At 34.9% G+C, this 22,612-nt stretch overlaps 5 protein-coding genes across 12 annotated transcripts; 4 read left to right on the plus strand and 1 right to left on the minus strand.

The window, feature by feature from the left end:
* Positions 1–4,929: 4,929 nt before the first annotated feature.
* Positions 4,930–6,779, plus strand: LOC106318708 (inositol polyphosphate multikinase alpha). Of its 4 annotated transcripts, none has more exons than XM_013756808.1 (2): positions 4,930–5,005; positions 5,713–6,779. In XM_013756808.1, exon 2 carries the CDS (start codon positions 5,734–5,736, stop codon positions 6,583–6,585), a length of 852 nt encoding a protein of 283 aa, XP_013612262.1. In that variant the 5' UTR covers positions 4,930–5,005; positions 5,713–5,733; the 3' UTR covers positions 6,586–6,779. The 4 variants fall into 4 exon arrangements, with proteins under 4 accessions (XP_013612262.1, XP_013612264.1, XP_013612263.1 ...); XM_013756810.1 differs by having other exon boundaries at positions 4,936–5,064; XM_013756809.1 differs by having other exon boundaries at positions 4,989–5,066; positions 5,716–6,779.
* Positions 6,780–6,875: 96 nt separating this feature from the next.
* LOC106318707 lies at positions 6,876–10,565 on the plus strand. 5 transcript variants are annotated; one of them, XR_001265365.1, is made up of 14 exons: positions 6,876–7,082; positions 7,228–7,338; positions 7,406–7,529; positions 7,609–7,742; positions 7,824–7,968; positions 8,150–8,328; positions 8,494–8,734; positions 8,817–8,915; positions 8,993–9,138; positions 9,266–9,376; positions 9,459–9,547; positions 9,631–10,168; positions 10,254–10,316; positions 10,530–10,565. XR_001265365.1 is itself a non-coding variant. In XM_013756806.1 (13 exons), exons 3-12 carry the CDS (start codon positions 7,478–7,480, stop codon positions 10,157–10,159), a joined length of 1,725 nt encoding a protein of 574 aa, XP_013612260.1. In that variant the 5' UTR covers positions 6,876–7,082; positions 7,155–7,338; positions 7,406–7,477; the 3' UTR covers positions 10,160–10,168; positions 10,254–10,429. The 5 variants fall into 5 exon arrangements, 4 of the variants coding, with proteins under 4 accessions (XP_013612260.1, XP_013612257.1, XP_013612258.1 ...); XM_013756806.1 differs by lacking the exon at positions 10,530–10,565 and having other exon boundaries at positions 7,155–7,338; positions 10,254–10,429; XM_013756803.1 differs by lacking the exon at positions 10,530–10,565 and having other exon boundaries at positions 10,254–10,429.
* On the minus strand, positions 10,435–14,411 carry LOC106318706 (respiratory burst oxidase homolog protein A). Its single transcript, XM_013756802.1, has 12 exons — positions 13,831–14,411; positions 13,432–13,588; positions 13,256–13,304; positions 13,064–13,177; positions 12,525–12,950; positions 12,068–12,451; positions 11,891–11,986; positions 11,699–11,814; positions 11,497–11,599; positions 11,333–11,406; positions 10,699–11,252; positions 10,435–10,614 (listed from the first exon to the last, which is right to left on the minus strand). Exons 1-12 carry the CDS (start codon positions 14,372–14,374, stop codon positions 10,505–10,507), a joined length of 2,727 nt encoding a protein of 908 aa, XP_013612256.1. The 5' UTR covers positions 14,375–14,411; the 3' UTR covers positions 10,435–10,504.
* Positions 14,412–16,288: 1,877 nt separating this feature from the next.
* On the plus strand, positions 16,289–18,251 carry LOC106316444 (pectinesterase PPME1). The gene is made up of 5 exons (XM_013754336.1): positions 16,289–16,564; positions 16,657–16,932; positions 17,028–17,234; positions 17,320–17,558; positions 17,853–18,251. The coding sequence occupies exons 1-5, from the start codon at positions 16,361–16,363 to the stop codon at positions 18,022–18,024; spliced, it is 1,098 nt and encodes a 365-aa protein (XP_013609790.1). The 5' UTR covers positions 16,289–16,360; the 3' UTR covers positions 18,025–18,251.
* A 2,034-nt stretch (positions 18,252–20,285) lies between these two features.
* On the plus strand, positions 20,286–22,110 carry LOC106316555 (probable pectinesterase 49). The gene is made up of 5 exons (XM_013754449.1): positions 20,286–20,595; positions 20,838–21,116; positions 21,210–21,413; positions 21,509–21,747; positions 21,875–22,110. The coding sequence occupies exons 1-5, from the start codon at positions 20,392–20,394 to the stop codon at positions 22,032–22,034; spliced, it is 1,086 nt and encodes a 361-aa protein (XP_013609903.1). The 5' UTR covers positions 20,286–20,391; the 3' UTR covers positions 22,035–22,110.
* The last annotated feature ends 502 nt before the right edge of the window (positions 22,111–22,612 follow it).

Raw genomic sequence — 22,612 nt, forward strand, 5'->3', positions numbered from 1 at the left:
AAAATAAATCTATCAATTTAACGGTCAAACAATTCTAGCAACATAGCATCTGATTCAATCAGATGTAAAACCTCAATGATCAAAACCAAAAACAGTTTTGATTTCAAAATATTCGATTGGGGTTTTAACATGTGATTTGATAATTATAGTATAATTAATTCTAATACTTATATTATTTAGGGTTTATAGATATATGGTTAGAGTTTATCGGATTTTAACTTGTAAAAACCGAGTTGGTGTTTTAATCATGTAGGAACATGATTTAGGGTCTGGGGTACCGAACTTTTAGAGCTTTGATTTACTCAATTAGGATTTTTGATCTATTACCCTATGGTTTTGATTCATAAAGATTAGGGTTTTAGGGTTTCATTCTTTATCAATCAATCCATGTTCGATTATGGGTTATTAGGTTTTGAATTACCTTTTAACCTTAGATTATTGTTGAATCAGACCACCAAAGGAGTTGAGCCGCGAGCTGGATTAGAGGTTCCTTATATAGGAGATTACACCGTCATAGATAAATGGAAAGATTACAAATCATAAACTCTTGGTTACGAGCTATCCACAGTAGTTTTTGTAACTAATTTCCATTACACAGTAAATGGATATTAAAATAAAATTATTAGCATATTATGCGTATATCACAGAATGTTCTTTCTAAGTTATTGTATATTGACAAGGTTAAATATCTATGGAATATCGGGAGAATGTTAGGCGTATATATGTTCTCAATACAGTGTTCCAACCCAAAAGACACCAGATAGAGTTGCATCTTTCATTTTGTATTTCCTAATGACTACTATAAGCATCTTCTTGAAAGATAAATGGAGCTGATGAGGTTTAAGATTCTTTCAGTTTTTTTTTTGAAAGAATCTTAAACCTCATCAACTTCATTTATCTTTCAAGAAGACGCTTATAGTAGTCGTTTAGCTTTACAATTCTATAGTTAATGTGTGTGCTAGAACATCTGAACATATATCCATAACTTTTGATCCCAAAAAAAAGAACATATATATCTATAACGTACATAACGAATCTCATGATAATCAGGGCTTTGCTACGTAAGCATTAGTTAGTCGGTGATTAGTCTATATAGTCGGCTAAACCGGGTTGTTTATGATATTGTCCAATGTCCACACTCATAAATTTCCGATGCATGGCATGTTTTTTCTCTGTCAAATTCAATAATTTTGGCTTTATCGACATCTCCGCCACATGTGGTTTACTTTCTTTTTTTTTCTTTTGCCAATTTTGTTTCCTAAGTTTAATGATTGCTTTGATTTCTCATTAAAACACTCGATATTAAGAGATTGTGTTTCATTTACGACTTTTTTTTGGTATCTAAGAAGAGAAATAATGTAGTATAGGTGCATCAGACGTGTTGAGAAAGGTCAAAACGAGTTGATATTCCTTGAACGGGTCCAACCTAACCTTTAATTTTTGAAGTACAGTTATCTTGTTATTTATATCGTTTAAGGCAAAGTTTACTTAAGCAACGTAATATTTTCTGTCTAAACAATCCACTGCAATTTTCAAATATAATTCTGGGTATATATATATATATATATATATATATTTTCTTTTTGAAATGAAATCTGTGTATATATATATGCTCTATATTTTGTAGATGCAATATATATTAACATATGCAATTAATTAAGTGCCAAGTGTAAAATTTTTAATATCTTGTTTGAATGTCACTAATCAATTTAAAATTGAAGTTATCATTCATGGCAATTCTCTCGAATGATTTTAAAATATGTTTTTCAACCAAAAGAGCATAAAAGTAGAAAATGACCAATTTTTGTATTAAAAAGGTCAAATGCCGTTTTATCTTTACTTTATAGATATACTAGATTTTAACCCGCACGTCCGTGCGGATAATTTTTTATTTTATAAATATATTTGATATTATTACAAATGTTTTAAATATACAAATTTCATTTTATTATTATATATTGTGTAACTCATAATTTATTTTATATTTCTTATTCGACATTATTAACATATAGTGATTTGTTTCATACATTTTACTTTGTTATTTACTAATATATTTTCGAGTTAGGTCCAATAAAATAACAATATAAAATAATCAAATAGATTATCTCCTTTAAAATACGTTTTTTTAATTTATACATTTTTCTATAATACATTTTAAAATTTTATTTATTTATATTATAGAAAAGAAATATGTTTAAGATAATTTATATTTACATGTTGTGTTTAAAAAATGTACTTTAACATATATTATTTTAGTATTTAGCGTGATTTATAAGGAAAAACACTATTTTGTTTAAATAATATAGCCCTATTATTTTAGTAGATTTTATATATAGTAGCATATAACACATTATTTTAGTAAATTTTTTTGATATATGATATTTTGGATGTTATGATATTGAGTTTTTCTTTTATTTTTAATTAAGATTTCAAAATATTAGATTTCTTTAATTTTTACAACATATATAGTTTTCTTTTTCTTGGTGCATTTCAAAAAGTTATTCTTTATTATCTATGATTTTATCTTTTGTAAAATTTGAAATATATCATTTTGTGTTTGAATATTTATTTTTAAAATTTTATATTTTGTCAAGAAAATTTTAAAAATTACACAACTATTTTTCAGTTTGGAAGATTACATGAATTTTGAATTTGTTTTTGTTACTACATTACTACACTATCATATAAAAAATTATTTGAATTTTGGTAATATTTTCTATTTTTTTGTCAACATATTTCTTTATAATTAAAATAAAAAATATAATTAAAATTTGATTTGTCATTAATATTTTAAATGAATTACTAAAATTTAATAGTTTTCTAATAACATACTTTTTAAATAGTATATGAACTAAAGGTTATTATATACTATTATATTTTTATATAAAATTTTTAAACAATATATTGTTGAGAGTTTAAAAATAAATAAAAAGATAATATATAGTTGTAGATATTAAAGTTTAACATATTTTAATTTATTTATTTTTGTATAAAAATCTTATATAGTTTACAAATTTTAACCCACTTTAATGATGAGTGATAATTTATTTAGATGATTTTTTAAATTGTTTTTGTTAATTTACCTATTTAATAGAATTTTTTCATATTTAATTCATATAGCACTTCTATTTTTATATAACACAGAATATAATTATAGAATTTATAAATAATAGTATATAATTTTTATTTTCTTGTTTTATAGTAAAAGTTTAGTAACATTGATTTATAACAATATTATATTACTAATTACAAAATTAATTAATATGTTATTGTATAAAAATATTTAAAATTTTTAGTAAGTTAGAGCAAATTAACATATTGCACGAAAATAAGGTGTAAAAAGAGATCATATCTAATCTATCTACTTACGAAAAGAGGAACCAAACACATACATATTCTTTGTGTGATGATATTATGTCGATGAGAAACTTATAAATCTACTTAGAGCAAGTATCATCTTTAGTAAAAGAGGTCCAAATCAAAGTTATTGTATTGCTAATATAATTGTATATATACAGTCGGTCTATATTAACATAATACATATAACGTAATTCGTTTGTTATACTTATAATAGAGTACATCCATAATTAAATTAAATCGTGTTAATATATTGGTTTACTTTTAATAGATTTTAATGTTGGTTTAATGGAAATTGTCCGGTTCCATTTGTAATAGCAGTGTGTTATATAATAATTAGATTGTAACAATCTTGAAATAGTCCATAAATTAAGCAGCTTTCTAACAAACTTGAAACATTTCAAAACTTAAATGACAACATTAATGGTAGATAAATTTAGGACTCTATTTTAATAGAGTAGATAAATATAAATAACAAAGAATTAAAAAAATTATAATATGTTTTTAATTCAAAATTTCAAAACTTTTTTCCAAACATTTTTTTTCAATTGTTTTCAAAATTTTATTTTAAAATCCAAAAATTCTTTTAGAAACTATTATTAGAATTCTTATTTTAAATTTTGAAGTATTTTATTTATTTAAAAAATCCTAAATGTCACCCTAAAACCATCTCCATCTTTACTCCATAATTTAATAAAAAACTAGAGTGGAAAATGAAGTATGAACAAAACGTAAAAGATCACTCTCCATGGAGTGATTTTTTATTGTTTGTTCTTGCTTCATTTCCCACTCTATTTTTGGAGTAAATTATGTAGTAGGAATAAAGATATCCTAAAACCAGTGTTTTTAAAACCAGACCGGAAGCTGAACCGAAAATATTTTGGATCACGGTTCAATATGGTTCGACCGGGTCAAACCTGGTTCAATAATATGGTTTAATATTTTTTTAGTATGTAAATGTAAAAGTAATATTAGTAAACATGATGCATAGTTAAAATATAAATCAATTTTGAACATAAGATATTATAAATATAAATTAGTTTCTTGTTTATATGGATGATTTATAGATTTTTGATAGTTTTAGTGATTTTTATTGGTTTAATAACTTTGAAATATAATTCGGCTATATGGCCGGTTCATGGTCGAACCAATTACTAGACCAATCCGGCTATATAACCGGTTCATGGTCGACCCCGGTCCAACCATCGGGTCGGTCCGTTTTTAAAAACAGTGCCTAAAACTCTACTTTCAAATATAACTCTAAATCTAAATTAGTTAATCATAACAATATACATGTCTATTTAATTATTTATAAAACATTTTAGTAATTTTGACCAGTTTCATTTATAATAAAAACGTCTTAAAGGTAATCCAGATTTTATCTTTTTTTTTTTTTTTTGAATTAATGTTGTTTATTATTTTCCAATTTTAAAGTACGACACATGTCGTAGATAAACACCAACCGTGTTGAGTTTTCGACCTCCACATCCAACTTATTAAAAAAATAAAAATAAAAGAGCCAATAAGAATTAATGTAATTATTAAATTAATGTATATATATATATATTCATCCAGATAGATCGCTTCGGTGCCTCGAAAAAGAAACAAACAGCGACGAGGCTCTCTCATCTGCGAATCGTAATCCTTGTTATCGTCTTCCTCATCATCGTTCCTCCGTCACGATTTGTTTTTTCTAAATTTTGTTCGGTAAAAATCTTTACTTGGTTTAACCACAAATGTTCTTCCCTTACTGTTTTTACTTAAATCCATAAAGTTTGTTTGCGTTTGCGTTAGGATCCTACCTTTTTGCTAAAAGTTCTTAGCTTTTTCTGCGTTTTTAGCAATAGATCCCCCGAAAAGTAACTTTTTAATTGATAGCTGGATTCGTGGAATTTTATTATTTAGGTTCTTTTTTTTTTGTTTCCTTCACTTTATTTTCTCTTGTTCTTCAAGCGTTGATGGATTTTTTTCTCGTTTTTATTATTTAATTTTTATAAAATGAGAAGAGAATTGAAGAAGCCGAATCTTATTCATCGATGGGACTTGTGGTATTGATTCAGAATCTCAGTTAGAATATTTCAGCTCTGCAATTACTATGATGTGATGGATTCTCATTTATGTGTGTGTGATGGTGTTTTTATAGCTCAATTAGTAACCTTTATTAGCTGCGATTATTGCTAATTTCGAAAGAATGTGATTGATTCGCAAAGCTGTAACCTTTCCTAAGTTTCTGAGCAAAGAATGTGAATGTTTGCCTGTGATGGACTCATTGACTCTTTCTGAACCTTTATTGTCTGATTGAAAACTGAAGTTACTGATCTCATTATGTGTTCTTGGATATTTTATAATCTTTAGGTTTCATCATACTCTGTCAAGATGCATCTGAAGGCCCCTGAACACCAGGTTGCAGGACACATTGCTAAAGATGGGAAGCCCGGTCCCCTTGTCGACGACAAGGGCAGGTTCTTCAAGCCCCTCCAGGGGGATTCTCGTGGCGAAATCGAGGTGAAGTTCTACGAATCTTTCTCCTCAAACACAGAGATTCCAGATCACATCCGTAGATACTTCCCTGTCTATCACGGCACTCAAGCTGTCGAAGGCTCTGATGGAGCAGCCATGATTGTCCTGGAGAATCTTCTCTCCCAGTACTCTAAGCCATCGGTGATGGATGTCAAGATGGGCTCAAGAACATGGTACCCTGAAGCATCCGAAGAATACATCCAAAAATGCTTAAGGAAAGACGCTAGGAGCACCACGGTCTCCTCCGGTTTCAGGATCTCTGGCTTCGAGGTGTATGACCACAAAGAGCTGAGTTTCTGGAAGCCAGACAGGAAGCTTCTGAACGGGATCAAAGTCGACGGCGTGAGGTTGGCTCTTCGGAAGTTTGTATCATCCAACACACTCTCTGACACAAGTTCGAAGCCCGACTCTGCTTTTGCGTCAAGCGTCTACGGAGGTTCCAACGGGGTCTTGACGCAGCTGCTGGAGCTCAAGACCTGGTTTGAGAACCAGACGTTTTACCATTTCAACTCGTGTTCGATTCTGATAATCTATGAGAACGAATCCATACACGATGATGGTGCTCGAGCACAAGTGAAGCTGGTGGATTTCGCTCATGTTCATGATGGTAACGGCGTCATTGACCATAACTTCTTGGGTGGGCTCTGCTCTTTCATCAACTTCGTTCGTGATATTCTTCAGAGCTCAGATGAGTCTACAGATAACTGAAGAGTGTGCATACGTGCCACTGAAGGGTATTAGATTTAAAGGTTTTTTTTTATATATATTATTACTTTTGGGTTGGCTGATTCATTTTTGGATTTGTAATACCATGTCTCCCTCGAATATTCTTGGTTATCTAAAGAGTATACATACATTAGTACTACTCTTTTATCTTCAGTTCATATATTCTAAGTTTTCAACTTCGGAGTAATACCACAGCGAGAATAAAGTTTTGGGGCCAAAAGAGAATTAGTTATGTCTAATTGGAAATAATTGTTATTTTGAAGAGTTTGTAGGGCAACCCCAAATATTCCGGGAAGTATAGGGACTGAAATGTAAAATGATCGTCTTTCTTTTAATTCACTCTGCTTTCACTTTTCAAATTCCCTTCTCGGCGCGAATCGCTCGTGGGAGGAGACGAAGATTGACTGAGAATGGTGCTAGTATGCTTCGTCTTGGATCTGCGCAACATCTCGCCGTCCCTGATCGGAGATCTAAAGCAGGTATCTCTATCGCTATGATTCTTTCCACTGTCAGTAGAATTTCTGTTCGTTGATCGCTCAAATCTATTGTAGATCGAATTCGATTCTCGTATTCGTGTATGAACCTCGAAATCGATTGTTTCTTCTCGAATTGCGAATTTTGTAGTCGTTTCTGAATCTCGCCAATCTACACGCCGTTTCGTCTCCGGTAGATTCTCTCGCTGATCGGATTGGTTTGTGTTATATCCAGAAGGATCCGATTTCTGGAAACGATCAGGTTAAACTCTCTTTCTTATCGATCGTTGATTGTGTGTGGTTTGTTTACGTTTCGATGGATCTAGCAGTTGAAAGTTGCGTACACTCCCAGTGGAAACTTCTGCCTTCGCGACTTCCATCACGCTGTTAACAGCTTGCCTATGGATGCGTTTGTACCTGAGATCGATGAATCGGGAGCCATATCTTGCAGAGGTGTCTCTTCACTTCCTCTCTTTACTTATCGATTACACTGTATAGCTTCCTGAGAGTCATAGTGATGAATTGTTCATAGATCTTAAGCTATCGAGTGTTCTGTGTGATCGAGCTATGTACTCGTGGGGAGGTAGAGACATCATGAGGAAAGTTATCGTACTGAGTTCATGCTTCCCTGAAGATATGGATTCTGAAGCGAGGAACACTCTTATGGTTAGCCGAATACTATATTTGTTAGTGCTTTATCTATAGCTTGTTTTCTCAGTTCTAAGTCTTTTTTTTTTTTTGCTTCAGGATGCAGCAGATAAATGTGTGTCGGTTGAGTTTCTTTTGCTTGACAAGAGAGCAAGTCATCTGAGCTATACGCAGGAGAAGACTAATAGATTCCTCAGATGTCTCTCGGATCTTGACAATTGTTCATTTCAGACTTGCATCCCAGGTAGGTTCCAAATAACTAGCTGCTTCTCATTTACTTTTTCTGGAGTCGTTTTCCTTTGGAGCCTTGAGATTTTCACAGACTAGTTTAATCATTTAAATCTGTTATCTGTAATCATGAGGCAACACAAGGATAGTTCAAACATTTCTGGAGATAGGATGCTGATCCATTTAATGAATTTCAGATGGAAAATCACTTCGTGGCCTTGAAAATAAATGGCTCCAGGATCTAAAGGATGACAGTGGAGAATCACTGCAGGTCCAATTTATCTTCAAACGTAACCTTGTTGGCTCAGTGAACAAGATCGTCTGCAATCTAAGTGCAGCCACAAATCAGATTGTCGACGGATTTAAACCTTGTCAAGTACTGAGCCAACTGAGCTATTTCCTAAATTTGAATATTTTATCTCTCAATAAGCTTGCACTTAGCATTCTTAGGCGGATATTGGATATCTTCATATTATATATATCACTTCAGCTTAATGATTTGTCCACTACAGTTTGTCATCCTCTTTGTTGCTTTTTACAGACATGCAGGTGTCATGGAATCCCAGTACGAGATTCAGTGGAAATCACAACAGAGAAGCTGCAATGCTCTGTGACCAATCATGATCTTGGAAAGTATGATGTTATTGAAAGTTCTGTGAAAGTTGGTGAGAGAACTGTTCTGTTTTTGCCTTCAGTAGATAGCCTCCAGAAACTTCACCCAATCTCTTCCCAGATTGATTTCACAGTAATTGAGAGGACTAATCTAACTTCTATTAATGAAGGTAACGCTTTTTAGCTCTCATCTTTTGACTACGTTTCATTCCTCCACAATAGAGAACTTGATTCAACTGTACTTTGACATAGGCATAATTATTGGGAGGCCTTACATTGTAAACCCTTCAACTTGTCATGAAGCGGAAGATTCTTCAGAAGAGATGGATCAACCAGATCTGAACACTCAGAGTAAGCAGACTGTTTCCTTAAAGAAACCCACATTGCAGTATTGCCTCATAGCTTTTCCTAAGCAGCTAGAAATGCAGTTTTTCAGGGACTATGTGGTGCATTATACTCAATGGACCAAGGCTTGGTTTGTTCTTCGGACTGTAATCTGGACACCAGGCAAGTCGTGGAATTTCATTGTTATTACATTCTTCAACCGTCAGAAAACGGTCCAATGCTTCTGAGGGTAAATATTCATTACCTTGATAAAATTACAGTAGCATTCTGACTAATACTCTCCTTGTGATATAACAAATTTGTGTCATGACCTGAATTTGTTTAGTTTCTTAGTTTAACAAGAAATCTGTTTGCAGAGATTGGCAGGGTCAGAGGAAGTCCTTCCTACTTCCTCCAGTGTCAGTCAGTTTGCTGGATCCTCTATTCCTAGAGAAGTCGAGATTTCTGTCAAAGGCGCTTTGTTAGAGGTCGCTTTCATTACAATCTGTTGATAGTCATATATAGTTGTGTAATTCCTAACTTTTCTTTTCTTTTCTGCTACTTGAGCAGATTGAATCAAAAGACTACAATCCTCTGACTCACAACAGAGGCTTCCACCAAAAACTGAACCTCATTGTGAAAGAAAGTCTTCAATTTGGGTGATTGTTCTCTTCCTTTATCTCATTTTCAATGCTAACCTCCCATCTGTTACAATTCTCTTAAGTTTTGTTGTTTGTGGCAGTTCACTACATTCAAACTTGGACGACGCAACATGCGAAGTGAGCTCAGCTGTTTCAGATCCTGTAGTTTCAATGGCACAGACATTCCAATGCATAACAAATCCACACAGAGAAGAAGAAACGCGTCAGGAAATTCAGATAACTGATGAAGAAGACAAAGCAACAGCTTCCATTACTAAAGAATGGGAACAACTAGTAGTCACTGAGGTTCGCATGAAGTCTCCTTCTCCGGTTTTGACTACACCCAAACCAAATACAAACCGCCCATTTCTGTCGCCTAACAACAAGCAGGCGGATATGAAAACGTCTATGATATTGGAAAGACTTGAAGCTCCGAGAAAGATGAGAGGGAAAGTTGGATCACCAAGCGTAGTTGTCACAAGTAGTCAAACTTCACCGGATGTCTCAGTCTTGTCTCAGAAGAAGCCTCTGATTCCTTTTCAGACTAGTCAGGTTTCAAACCACCAGACTACTTCATCAAGCCAGCTCATGAAACCCAGCTTTCAGAGGCTGAAACGAAAGCATAAGTGAGCTTTCATGGTAAGACTCTGCCTCCTCTCAGTACAGATGATTGTGAAAGTTAAACAAAAGAGTTCTAATACATTTTGCGTTTGCGTTGAGACAGCGTATAGGAGAGGAGGAACAAGTCAATATCCTATCTCGAAGAGACTTGAACTTCGGAGAAAAGGTAATAATGTTCTGCATTTGCGTTGAATGATACAAACATGATTAGTTTGTACAAGAACCAAAACTGTATTAAATCACAGTATCTGTACAATTTCTATACAAAGTTCTTCAACCATGAATCCAATAACTCAATAAGCTTGTTCAAGTCTCTTAGAGCCTTATAACTATATATATCTTATAACTTTAGTTTTAGAAGTTTTCTTTATGGAAACAGAACTTGGTGGAAGTATTATGAGAAAAATCCAGTGCTAAGTGTCGTAGCTCTCTCACTAATCCAGCTGCTCCGCAGTAAAACACACCTGTCAAAACAGATCAAACAGATTCATATATTTTGGACTGACTTCATATGCATCAGTGTATGAGTGTGGTTGTATGAAACTCACCGACTCTAGTCTTGGGATGCTTCACGGCGATCCTTTTGTAAACGCTTCTCCAGTTCGGCCTAGCGAAATGGGACATGACACGTGTACCAGACACAACGTCCACTCCGTGCTTAGCGTGGTGCAGCGACTGGAGCATCGTGATCAGTGCAGACCTCGCGTCTCCTTCCTCGTAGACGCTGGTGCAGTAATTATGCAGCTCAATGACCTTGTTTCGGTCTGTTAAGGCCACTTCGTCCATCACGTTCTTGAACCAGTCAAAAGATCCTTGCTCTCTTGTGACCCAGTAGAAGTATGCTCTCTTGGTTCTAAACGTCTCACTTCTTCTCGCTGGGGAAAGAGGAGGTGTGACCATGCTGTGAATCGGTGACTGTCTTCGGTTACTGTTTCGTCCTTCTTCTATGTCTCCATTGCCTTTTATGTTATTGATAATGTCCTTGACAATACTTATCATTGGAGTAGCTCCGATTCCTAGACCCACGAGTAGAACAACTTCGAAATTCTTGTAGTCTTGTGCTGGTGCTCCATATGGGCCGTCAATTAGGATTCTTGGAAAACTAAAGAGATCACAGTTTCAGAGTTAAGTCATTTTGAGATCATCTTATGTAACTGATGGATATATATTGATAAGACTTACTCAGGGATGTTATCCAGGAGCCTCGGGTCAGCTATGTTCGGTCTGTTTTCATCAGGAAGGCGTGGATTACACACCTGAGGATCATATTCCATACGAATGAAACACATAATTAGACCCAATTGAACTCTTGTGTTTACGTTTAGTGGAGAAATGGAGTTGAGTACCTCAGAGAATAGTTGTCTTAATTGCTTTGTCCAGTCTCCTAGAACCCTGACGTGGACACTGAGGTACTCGTCACCTGGAGCCGAGGTAATTGAGAATGGATGCCTGTTTATATGCAAACCACTTTTCAGTGTGCTTCTATATATATATATATATATATGTCTCTCAGTCTCAGATAATAATATGACTAATTTTTATTAATACCATTCTAATGAAGAAACTTCAGAACAGTTGAGGTACATGTATTGTCCGCTTTTGTATCTGAAGTTGCTTGGTCTTGACATTTGAAGCGACAAGACATTCCCTGGTAACACAGCAACCTGTTGAAGAACTTAAGGTAATGAATATGTATGTTCCTGTATATAACAATGGAGAAATGTTTATAATAGATTATACCTTTAGTATGGAAACAGCCTCGATGCCTGACCTGAACGCACGAATCAGCCTTTCAGACAAGTAAAGAACCACTGGCACCATCAAATACATCCATGTCTAATAGACCACATGAAAACCAAAATCAGTTTGCATCAGTTACAACTTTGTACAGAGCCTAGTAATTAATAAGTCACCAACCGTTTTCTTGGACCATTCCTTGATTAGGTAAACATAGTATCCGTGAACAATGAGCAGCGAGTAGACGATAACAAACAAGTGGTGAGAGTACCAGAAGGCGTTGAAGCCGGTTATTTTCTTCAGTGGTCCAGGAAGCTTGAGCTTATTGCGTCTGAACCATGGTGTAGCCAATGTGAAAGCTATAGTCATTAGTATAACCATTGCAATCCCTGTAACTCCTTCCACGGACTGCACAAAGTCCATATATCTCTTTGTCTGTACCCCAAAATACTTAACCATTGGCTCATACGTCTCTTCATTTGCAGCAATCAGCCGGGGGAAATCACACGCTAAGTGAGATGTGGCATGGATTGCTACTCCAACTGAAATTCCTATTGCTATAACCTATGTAACATTCAATCATAAGCTTTCATATTATAATTAATCTGAAACTATTTTTTAACTATTCTAACATTACCTTGTGAAAATTGAGGCTATCATCAAAGGGAACAACAGCACTTAACATGGTTTTGGTCCGGAGCCAAGTGATGGTGTTCCTACAAACTGGTAACAAAACCAAAGCCATGTTTAGTTTAAGGGTCTCTGCAGCTCCTTTGGCTGCACAAACACAAACTCCCATAACTTGGTAAGCGGATCTCTTCTTATACTGCATGAACTTCCACGCGAACAGCCCGGACATAACACCTATCCATAGAGCCATCACCCACACTCTCTTCCAATTATCCAACACGAGATACTTCACCCCTCTATAAACACGCTCCCCGAGATTCCTACTTTGTGATACTCTGAGGTTATGACTTAGCATCTTGCTCAGGTTCTTAGTCTCCCCATCTCTTATATCCTCCATTGGAGCTTGCAGCAGTAGCACCTCGAGATTATCTATCTGTTTGGCATTTTAGCGACTCCAAACACATCAAAAAAACACTCACAAACTAGACATTTTTTCTAACTAAATAAGAGAAATAAAACGAACCTCATTCACAAAACTTCACATACCATGATGTACCCGTAATGATAGGGATCTAATGTCTCCATAATCAAAGCAGCATATTCATCCGCTTGTCTCCGAATATTCTCCAGTTCGTTTGCAGAGGCACTTAGACTTATAATCTGTACATGATGAGGAAAACAAAAAATACTTATGAAGATCACATAAAGCATCATCACTATAAAAAATAAAGATTCTACCTCTTTTACTTCGGCTTCATTTAACTTTCCATCGGCATCTCTATCCACCCTGCAATTCATACCACATTTAAGATATGGTTTTTTATAACCCGGGTATCCGGCGGATGGATGTCCAACCGACTAATCCCCTGGAGACCTGACGGATATATAAAAGAATGGTTTCAAGAAAACATTACATAGCAAAGAAAAGTCGTAGCCTCGAGTCAAAATCCTGATCAGTAATCTGCTTCCAAAACTCTTGAAGCTGATTCTTGTTTATAGAATCTCCATTCACATTTTCCCTCCTTCTCAAAGCATCGAACAATGCCAAAGCAAAGTCCGTTGAATTAATCCCTGCATTGAAACTTCAACTTAGAAAGAGTTTTTTTTTTTGATATACCACAGTGTCCGGCGACTAAGGTCAATCCACTATTCTGTGGGTTCCAAAAATGTAATGTTAAATTATCTGGTGGCCAATGGGGATCGAACTGCGGGTTCACCATATTTGGGATTATCTCTCAAGTGCATCTAGCCCAAGACCCGTTGGTTAAAAGAGTTCCATGATTAAAAAGTTTGAAACTTGGCTTCTGCTTTACCTATACATTCACCGAACTTCGAACGGTGTAGTAACCCGTAGGTGTTCTCGGTGATATCATGGAACCGTTTCTCAACTCCAGGCCAGCCCGCGACGCCATCGGTCTTGGTGATGAACTTGAGACCCTTGAGCGCTTGCTCTGCTCTAGACTTCGAGCGCCGGAACTTAGACAGCGGCGGACGCGGAGGCTTTCTCGCCGAGGAAGAAGAGACGGAGGAAGAAGCAACTCGTTTCAGTTCGGTCGAAAACGATGACGCTACGCGTTTCAGGACAGAGTTGCTCTTCCCCGGACGGCCTTGTCTCAGAAGCGATCCGGTGCCTCCTATATGGTCAGGCGACTTCAAGCTGTACACGGAGACGTAGTCGTCGTGGATGTCTAGAGAGATCTCCACGTAAGGTTGATCTTCCTCGTGATATCTGCTCGTTGACGCCGTGTTCTTGATAGTCGCCGACGACTGTCCTCTGTACGGTGACTGGTCGCTGTAGGGCTTCTCTGTGCCGCTTGGGTAGTAGTGTCTCGCGTCTTCGAACCCTAGCTTTTGCATTTCACTTCGATCGCCTCCAATCTTTCTTCAACCTCTGGCTTTGTGCACCGGAAAGAAGATGAAATGAGAGAACAGAGAGGTTTGAATAAACGAACTTTTAAATTATTTAATATTAAATTATTTCTCATTTAATTTAATTTAATAATACGGAATACCAAAAGCATACACTAACTTTTAGCCGGTGTTATTCAATACACTAACTACTTTGAATCTTTACTAATTCAGATATTTTCAAATTAGCATGAAAGTGGACTTTAATATTTTATTTATTATTTGACAACAAAATATATTTTATTTTATTATAATTTTATTTTGTTATGTTGGAGTTGGTTAGAAGCAGGCCTGGCATTTTACTCGGATCCGAAGACCCAACTCGAAACCAACCCAAAAAATTCCGACCCAATCCGAAACCAACCCAATCTTTTTATCCTTTTGGGTCTTGTTGTGAAAGACCCGCATATCTTGGACCCGACCCGATCCGACTCGAATCCGAGATTCGAGTGGGGTACCCGAAAACCCGAAACTTCTAGTATATATTAGGTGTACATAGGTATTTTAGTTTATTTTTGGTATAATGCGTATATTTTTAAGTTTCAAATCTTAGTTTTTGGGTATGGTTTTGGGTTTCAGATAAAAATTTACATTTTCAAAAATATAATTCAGATAATCAGATAAAATTTTGGATATTTTTCATGTCCTTTGATCAGATTTTAGATAAAGTTTCTCATATTTTTAGAGTATTTAAATATTTTTAGATAGATATTTTCTATATGTTTTGGGTTTGACCCGACATGACCCTAACCGAACCCGATCCGTAACCGAACCGAATCCAAATTGACAACCTCTAATTACCCTATTGGATCAAACTATCTAAGATCCGATCCGATCCGGACCCGATAAGGTGTGAACTGACCCCGAACCAAAAATTCCAAATTATCTATGAGTTGGTCAAAACTCCCGCCCACTACCGGGCCACGTCCAATATGAGATGAGACTTATTATAAGTTATGGTCAGCATATTCAAAATCTAGTGTGCTCTATCTGTCGTCATATACTATATAACTCACGTTACATTTACCAAACATCGATATATAAACATTTTTTAAACATAATTCATCAATAGGACATTTAAATTAATATCCAACCCACCGGTTTAATTAACATAGCATTTTCTATTCACCGACCAGCTGCAATTTATTTACACAAAAAAAAAAACCAGTTGCAATTTGTTTTAGTTGCAAGATCATGATTATTGGGAGGTTTTTAGGGCGAAGTTCTTAACGGAATATAAAAACCCGTCTCTTAACTTTTAATTAAAAAAATTAAGAACCGACTCTTAAATAAGAGTTTTAAAAGAAAATTTTTAGATTTTTTAGTTAAAAGTTAAGAGACGGATTCTTATATTCCGGTAGGAACATCGCCTTAAGAACTTCCCAATAATCATCCTCTAAGAGAATATATGTCATAGAATATTGACTTTGACTTTTAAAAATAAATTAAAAATTATTAATAAGTTACGCACAAGATTTATCACGTAATTACTTCTTTGGTAGTATGGTAGTATGAAAGTTTTATGAAGAAGCAAATAATACAGTCCATAGGAATTATTTAAATTTCTCTATTTGGGATCAATCATAAGATAAAAAAACACGTTCAAAAATAGCCTCAAACAGATGAGGAAGTAATGATTGGTTATCCTAACATAAGATAAACCAATAATACATAAAAATATTAGCCTCAGCTTTGAAGAAGTAAATATATTCCGAAAAAGGTCACAAAGAAAAAGTTAAGAGAAACTATAGGGAGAAATAAAAATGGATAACCACATATAATAATAGCAAACAGAATGAAACTCTTAACATTATCCGATTCCTGTAACACTATATATGCCCATGGCCATCTTCTCGTTAAATCATTCACAAAAAAAAAAAAAAAAAAATATTTTTTTTTTAAATTTTTTAAAAAAAAAAAAAAAAAAAAAAAAAAATGGGATACACAAACGTGTCCATATTATTAGCCCTGGTGGTGGTGTTTGTTACACCGATGGTGTTGGCAGATGATGCAACACCAATTCCAGAGGCCAAAGTCCAAGTGGAGCAATGGTTCGAAGCCAACGTAGCGCCTTTGCCTGCGCGTAAAGGTTTAGATCCTGCTCTCGTAGCTGCTGAGGCTGAGCCACGTACCATCACCGTATGAAACAAACCTAACATTTGCCCCTAAAAACAATAACCAAACCTTGTAAAACTATTTAATTACAAAATTTTGAAATAATGTAATCGCAGGTGGATCCAAAAGGAGGTGAATTCAAAACACTAATGGACGCAATAAAGAGCGTTCCTGCAGAGAACACAAAGCGTGTGATCATCAAGATAGCTCCTGGCGAATACAGAGAGAAGGTCACCATCGACAGAAACAAACCCTTCATTACATTGATGGGAGATCCCAAGGCCATGCCGGTTATTACTTTCGATGGTACTGCTGCCAAGTATGGCACCGTAGATAGCGCCTCACTCATTATCTTATCCGATTATTTCATGGCTGTCAACATCATCGTTAAGGTATATATTTATACTACAACTTATGTTAATGGTACTAGTCAAAATGTAGATACCAATCAACAAATGCTTACATATTTTTTTTTTTGCATACTTAGAATACAGCGCCGGCACCGGATGGTAAAGCGAAGGGAGCACAAGCCTTATCTATGAGAATCTCCGGGAACAAGGCTGCTTTCTACAACTGTAAATTCTACGGATTCCAAGACACAATCTGTGACGATACCGGAAACCATTTCTTCAAGGATTGTTACGTCGAAGGGACATTCGATTTCATCTTCGGAAGTGGGACCTCTCTTTACTTGGTACGTACAATAATACATTTTATGATGTCGTCTTTGTCATTCGTAATATATGAAGTCTGACATCTCTTATACGTACCTAATTAAGGGTACGCAATTGCACGTGGTGGGAGATGGCATTAGAGTGATAACAGCGCATGCGGGAAAGAGCAAAGAAGAGAAGAGCGGATACTCTTTCGTGCATTGCAAGGTGACTGGAGTTGGTGAAGGAATCTATTTGGGTAGGGCATGGATGAGCCACCCTAAGGTTGTCTACGCCTACACCGAGATGACCAGCGTCGTCAACCCAGCCGGATGGCAAGAAAACAAGATAGCCGCACATGACAAGTAAGTCCAATATGCTCATGTCACATTAAAAAATTGTGATGAGACCCAAACAGTCCGAACACATGGCCGGTTTTGGGAATAACTAAGTGAAACATATACTTTGGGTTTCAAATTTTTTTGAGTTAATATATATATATATAAACATAGGTTCATAAATTACCTTTTTACAAAAAAATTACAAAATCTTTACTGAATTGCTTAAGGTCTTCAGAGTCGGCTCTTACTTGGGCCATTATGGTTTTTATACATGCCGCACCGGATCGATATCTAAGATGGATTTATTTTTGTTGACAGGACCGTGTTCTATGGAGAGTACAAGTGCCAAGGAGAAGGATCACAGACAGAGAAGAGAGTTCCATTCACACAAAAGATTGACCCTATTGTAGCTAACCGTTTCCTTACCCTCGGCTACATTGAAGGATCCAAGTGGCTTCTCCCACCTCCCGCTGTTTCGGCTTCGATATGAATCTAGTTTAAAACTAAAAACTATACGTATATACTTATTCACCGAGAGTATGTAAATCGGTGTACTTTTCCTATTTGAGTTGATAATCTTTTTCCAAGAGTCCTCTCTTCTTAGATGAGACTTGCGTAATTTTGGTTTCGTTACGATAATTCATAACCCCTGTATCTTGTCCTAGGGGTCCCAATGCCCCTTAATTTATATAATTATTATATATATTATTACTGTGATTGAAGATCGCCTATTATTTCGTGTTGGGAATTTAAAGTTTGATTTTATACTTTATATATATTCGTAAGACATTAATCTTATTTCACGTTCGTAGAATTGTATGCATACACCATCGTTATTACGAACGTGCGGTCTTACAGAGACCAAAAATCATATACTCAAACTCGCACAAATCTCCAAACAAATCGGGTATTCTTATTTCGTACCACATGACTACATGAGACGTCTATAGTAAACAATATATTTATGTTACACTCCATCAAAGAGGATTTGATACACTCATATATATATATATATATATATATATATATATATATAATGTATTAATATAGTATATAGAATAAAAAAATATTGTATTTTAAGAGAAAAACATTTTCATGAAATATATGTTTAATCTGGGATATTATGGATCTATAGAAAGGTTAGACTAATCCATAAAAAAATGTGAAATTAAAGATAAACTCTCTTCAGATATGTAAATAAGCTGAAAACAGAGACATATTTGTATAGATATCCAAAAAGAATGGACTGACTTAATTTTGCGCAGAATCTGAAATAGCATATCAAACCGTTTCTTTACGTACCACTAGCAAAATATCTATTGATTAAATATACAATAAACAATAAGGCACTTTTATTATAGCTTAAGAGCATGATTTTTTTTTTCCGGCTAAAAATTTTTATTAATTATTGTCAGCACAAATATTGTTGTACAAAAAACCTGGACAAGATTGGAACAAAACTTAAGAGCATGATTACCGGTAAAAACGTTTTTGGATTCTTGATTTATTTATTTTTATTTTTTTAAAAATGTAACAATCGCGGATCGTCACGTATCTGTGGGGTTCGCAAACAGTACAACAAATCCCTGTGAAACGTTTTTTATTTGGCGACATTAAAGCATGGATTTTGCAAAAAAGTGATGGGATCCACGCGTAAGAAGCCTCCTCCCACCATCGATAATCATAGTCTAATTGTCTATTGATTAAATAGAAACCTCTATATGACATCCTCCATAAATTGATTTACACGTACAGATATACATTTCAAATTCCTCGTAAGTCGTAACAATGAACGTATATATATATATATATATATATATATATATATATATATATGTAATTGACTAACCGGTCATTTCTACTCATGTTTAAAAACTTAAACAATTAACCACTACAACGACAAACACATGATATTATTATTTATGATGAAAGAGTTGTCGGAGTTCTGATGGCACGATGCTAGCAAAATCTAGTTTATAAACCCTTTTGTAAGCTCCTTTCGTATATATGATATTCACTCAAAAAAAAAAAGAAGTTCTGATGGCATGGTATATACCAATGATTTTCTGACATATTTACTTTTTCATTTTTACCTTTTTGATGATAAAATAACTTTGTGTTTTCTTTTATTTGGGTTTCGCCAACAAATCTCATATTAGATTGGTTAAAAACACAAATCCAAATGACAAATCAGATAAAACCCTTACAAAGTAAAGATGCATTAAATCGACCCGACCCAGATTCTAAACTGGAATCTAAACCAATAACCGACGCCTAGATTTATTTAGACCGGTTGTAGGAAAGACTCCATGAAGTCAGATGCTTTCATGAACGTAAGGCTTGAGGTTTCTTAAACAATGCAGTTTCAGCAGTTATACATAATTCATTTATTTTTTTGACAACATACATAATTCATTTAAATGAAATAATTTATTAATTGTATAACATGATTTTTTTCTTCTTATCATTGACCTTTAAATCTTGATTAGTTATAACCGAAACTATATACACGTTAATTATGTGAAGAATATACAAATAAATATATATTTTTTTACAAAAGGCTACTTGATTTCCACATGAATCGCACACCAAGTGCGGTGAGAAAATACTATTTATGAAAATTAAATGTTAAAAATACTAAATGAGTACAAACCACAAGCGAGAATAGTAAAAAAGAGAGATATTACCGGTCATAGACGATATCCCAAAGGCATATAAAAGTCCTTCCAAGGCTTCATCTCTTCCATTTTCAATAAAACTAGTTTTATAAAACTAGTAATAACACTTTTTCTTTTTACTTATATATATTATATATTTTCCTTTTATCTTAAAAATAAATAAAAAATAAAAATAAGAGATGGGTTACATTTTTCTGACCATGATTGCATTTCTCGTTATTTTTGCCTTACCGGCGGTTGTAGCCGACGATACAACTCCGATTCCAGAAGACAAAGCCCAAGTCGAGGCATGGTTCAAGGCCAACGTTCAACCCTATTCAGCGAGACGAGGCACACTTGACCCCGTGCTGGATGCAGCTGAAGCATCGCCACAGATCATCAAGGTAAGATTTTATTCCTCTTGAATAGGTTTACGGCTTTTCAGTTCTTTTGTTTTTGAAATATAAAACCTGACCAAAATAGGATATCATTTGGTTCGGTTTGACACGCTGTCTTAGGTCGGTTTTGTGTCGTCTCATTTGGTACGGTTTTTGCATGTTCATATCAATTCAACTGAATTAATTAGACACACAACACCATGCATATTATAAATTTCAACGGAGGATAATATAAAAATTCAATGCAGGTGAATCAAGAAGGAGGCGGCGATTTTAAGACAATTAATGAAGCGATCAAGAGCATTCCGATAGGGAACACAAAGCGTGTGATCATCAAGTTGGCTCCTGGTGTATACCATGAGAAAGTCACAGTCGACGTAGGTCGACCATTCGTTACATTGATGGGTAAACCTGGTGCAGAAACGAACTTGACTTTCGACGGGACGGCCTCTAAATTCGGAACCATGGAGAGTGCGACGCTTATCATCTGGGCCAAATATTTTGTGGCAGCCAACTTACACGTTAAAGTACGAATATTTAGGTTCATTAGTAAATTATATTATATATATATATTAATATTAATCTAATGCATATATATGAGTTTTTTTCTATGTATATAGAATACTGCTCCAATGCCGAAAGCAGGAACACAAGGACAAGCGCTCGCTATGAGGATTAACGGCGATAAAGCGGCTTTCTACAACTGCAGATTCTATGGTTTTCAAGACACTCTTTGTGATGATATAGGCAACCATTTCTTCAAGGACTGTTACATCGAGGGAACCTATGATTTTATCTTCGGAAGAGGAGCTTCCTTGTACTTGGTACAAACACGCCTTTACTTATTAGTTTGATCTTATTTAACTCATATATACTATGATTAACATTTACACTAACAGATTTTTCTTAATACTTATAGAACACGCAATTGCACGCTGTTGGAGATGGATTAAGAGTGATCACAGCACACAATCGACAGAGTGAAAACCAGCAGAATGGGTATTCATTCGTGCATTGCAAGATTACTGGAGTTGGAACGGGGATCTATTTGGGTAGGGCATGGATGAGCCACCCTAAGGTCGTGTATGCCTACACTGAGATGTCCAGTGTCGTCAACCCAACCGGATGGCAAGAGAACAGGAACCGCGAGAATGACAAGTAAGTTCATTTTGTATTATCTATAGGATTATATTTATTGTGCAGTGTTAGAAATTTAATAGAAAGCTATAAAGGACCAACTTTAGTGATGAGACAAGATAAAACTTTTTGGTATTATGAATGATAGGACGGTGTTCTATGGAGAATACATGTGCACGGGACCAGGATCACACAAAGAGAAAAGAGTGGCCCACACACAAGACATCGACAAAAACGAAGCTAACGGTTTCCTTACCCTCGGCTACATCAAAGGCTCCTTGTGGCTCCTCCCTCCTCCCGCTTACTAAACCACACCCATCTCATAACTATTATTCTTTACTTTTTGGCTGAAAATTTATGTGTATAAATGAATGTCTTGCATTATTTCTTCTTGAAACTTTTTTTGAAAAGTCCTCTCTCTCTGTATGTAAAGGAAGAGTAGAGACTTGTGTAATTTTTGTTACATTATAATAAAATACATCAAGCTTCATAACTGAGAGTGCTGAACAATTTAACACACACTCCTTCTGTTTTATATTAGTGTCATTTTAGGTTTTCTAAATTATTTCATTAGTGTCGTTTTACTATTCTAATGCAAATATTATATAAAATTTTCAGTTTTTACCCTTAGTTTTAAATCATTAATTAAAAATCAAACAAAACAATGTATTAAATAGGGATACAACAGAAAATTACTAATTTTCTTAATCCGTATGAAAAACTTTAAACATTCTTATTATGAAATGGAGGGAGTATTGATTAACAAACCAATTTTTTTAAATAGGGTTCGTTGGACCGTAACCTATCCATATTACATGTCTGAATGGTAATGTGATCCACATGCGACATTGATTCGAGAGTTTTATTCGAGAGATACAAGTATGTT

This window comes from Brassica oleracea, chromosome C9, assembly GCF_000695525.1.
Source record: "Brassica oleracea var. oleracea cultivar TO1000 chromosome C9, BOL, whole genome shotgun sequence".
NCBI lineage: Eukaryota > Viridiplantae > Streptophyta > Magnoliopsida > Brassicales > Brassicaceae > Brassica > Brassica oleracea.

Coding starts and splice junctions, on each gene's coding strand:
- LOC106318707 (XM_013756803.1), top strand. CDS start 7,014: ATGGTGCTAGTATGCTTCGTCTTGGATCTGCGCAACATCTCGCCGTCC. Junction 7,083..7,227: donor TGATCGGAGATCTAAAGCAG/GTATCTCTATCG, acceptor CGAATTTTGTAG/TCGTTTCTGAATCTCGCCAA. Junction 9,548..9,630: donor AAAGAAAGTCTTCAATTTGG/GTGATTGTTCTC, acceptor TGTTTGTGGCAG/TTCACTACATTCAAACTTGG.
- LOC106316555 (XM_013754449.1), top strand. CDS start 20,392: ATGGGTTACATTTTTCTGACCATGATTGCATTTCTCGTTATTTTTGCC. Junction 20,596..20,837: donor CATCGCCACAGATCATCAAG/GTAAGATTTTAT, acceptor AATTCAATGCAG/GTGAATCAAGAAGGAGGCGG. Junction 21,117..21,209: donor CAGCCAACTTACACGTTAAA/GTACGAATATTT, acceptor CTATGTATATAG/AATACTGCTCCAATGCCGAA.
- LOC106316444 (XM_013754336.1), top strand. CDS start 16,361: ATGGGATACACAAACGTGTCCATATTATTAGCCCTGGTGGTGGTGTTT. Junction 16,933..17,027: donor CTGTCAACATCATCGTTAAG/GTATATATTTAT, acceptor TTGCATACTTAG/AATACAGCGCCGGCACCGGA. Junction 17,235..17,319: donor GTGGGACCTCTCTTTACTTG/GTACGTACAATA, acceptor TACCTAATTAAG/GGTACGCAATTGCACGTGGT.
- LOC106318706 (XM_013756802.1), bottom strand. CDS start 14,374: ATGCAAAAGCTAGGGTTCGAAGACGCGAGACACTACTACCCAAGCGGC. Junction 11,987..12,067: donor AGGAATGGTCCAAGAAAACG/GTTGGTGACTTA, acceptor GTGGTCTATTAG/ACATGGATGTATTTGATGGT. Junction 11,600..11,698: donor GAAGTTTCTTCATTAGAATG/GTATTAATAAAA, acceptor GCATATAAACAG/GCATCCATTCTCAATTACCT.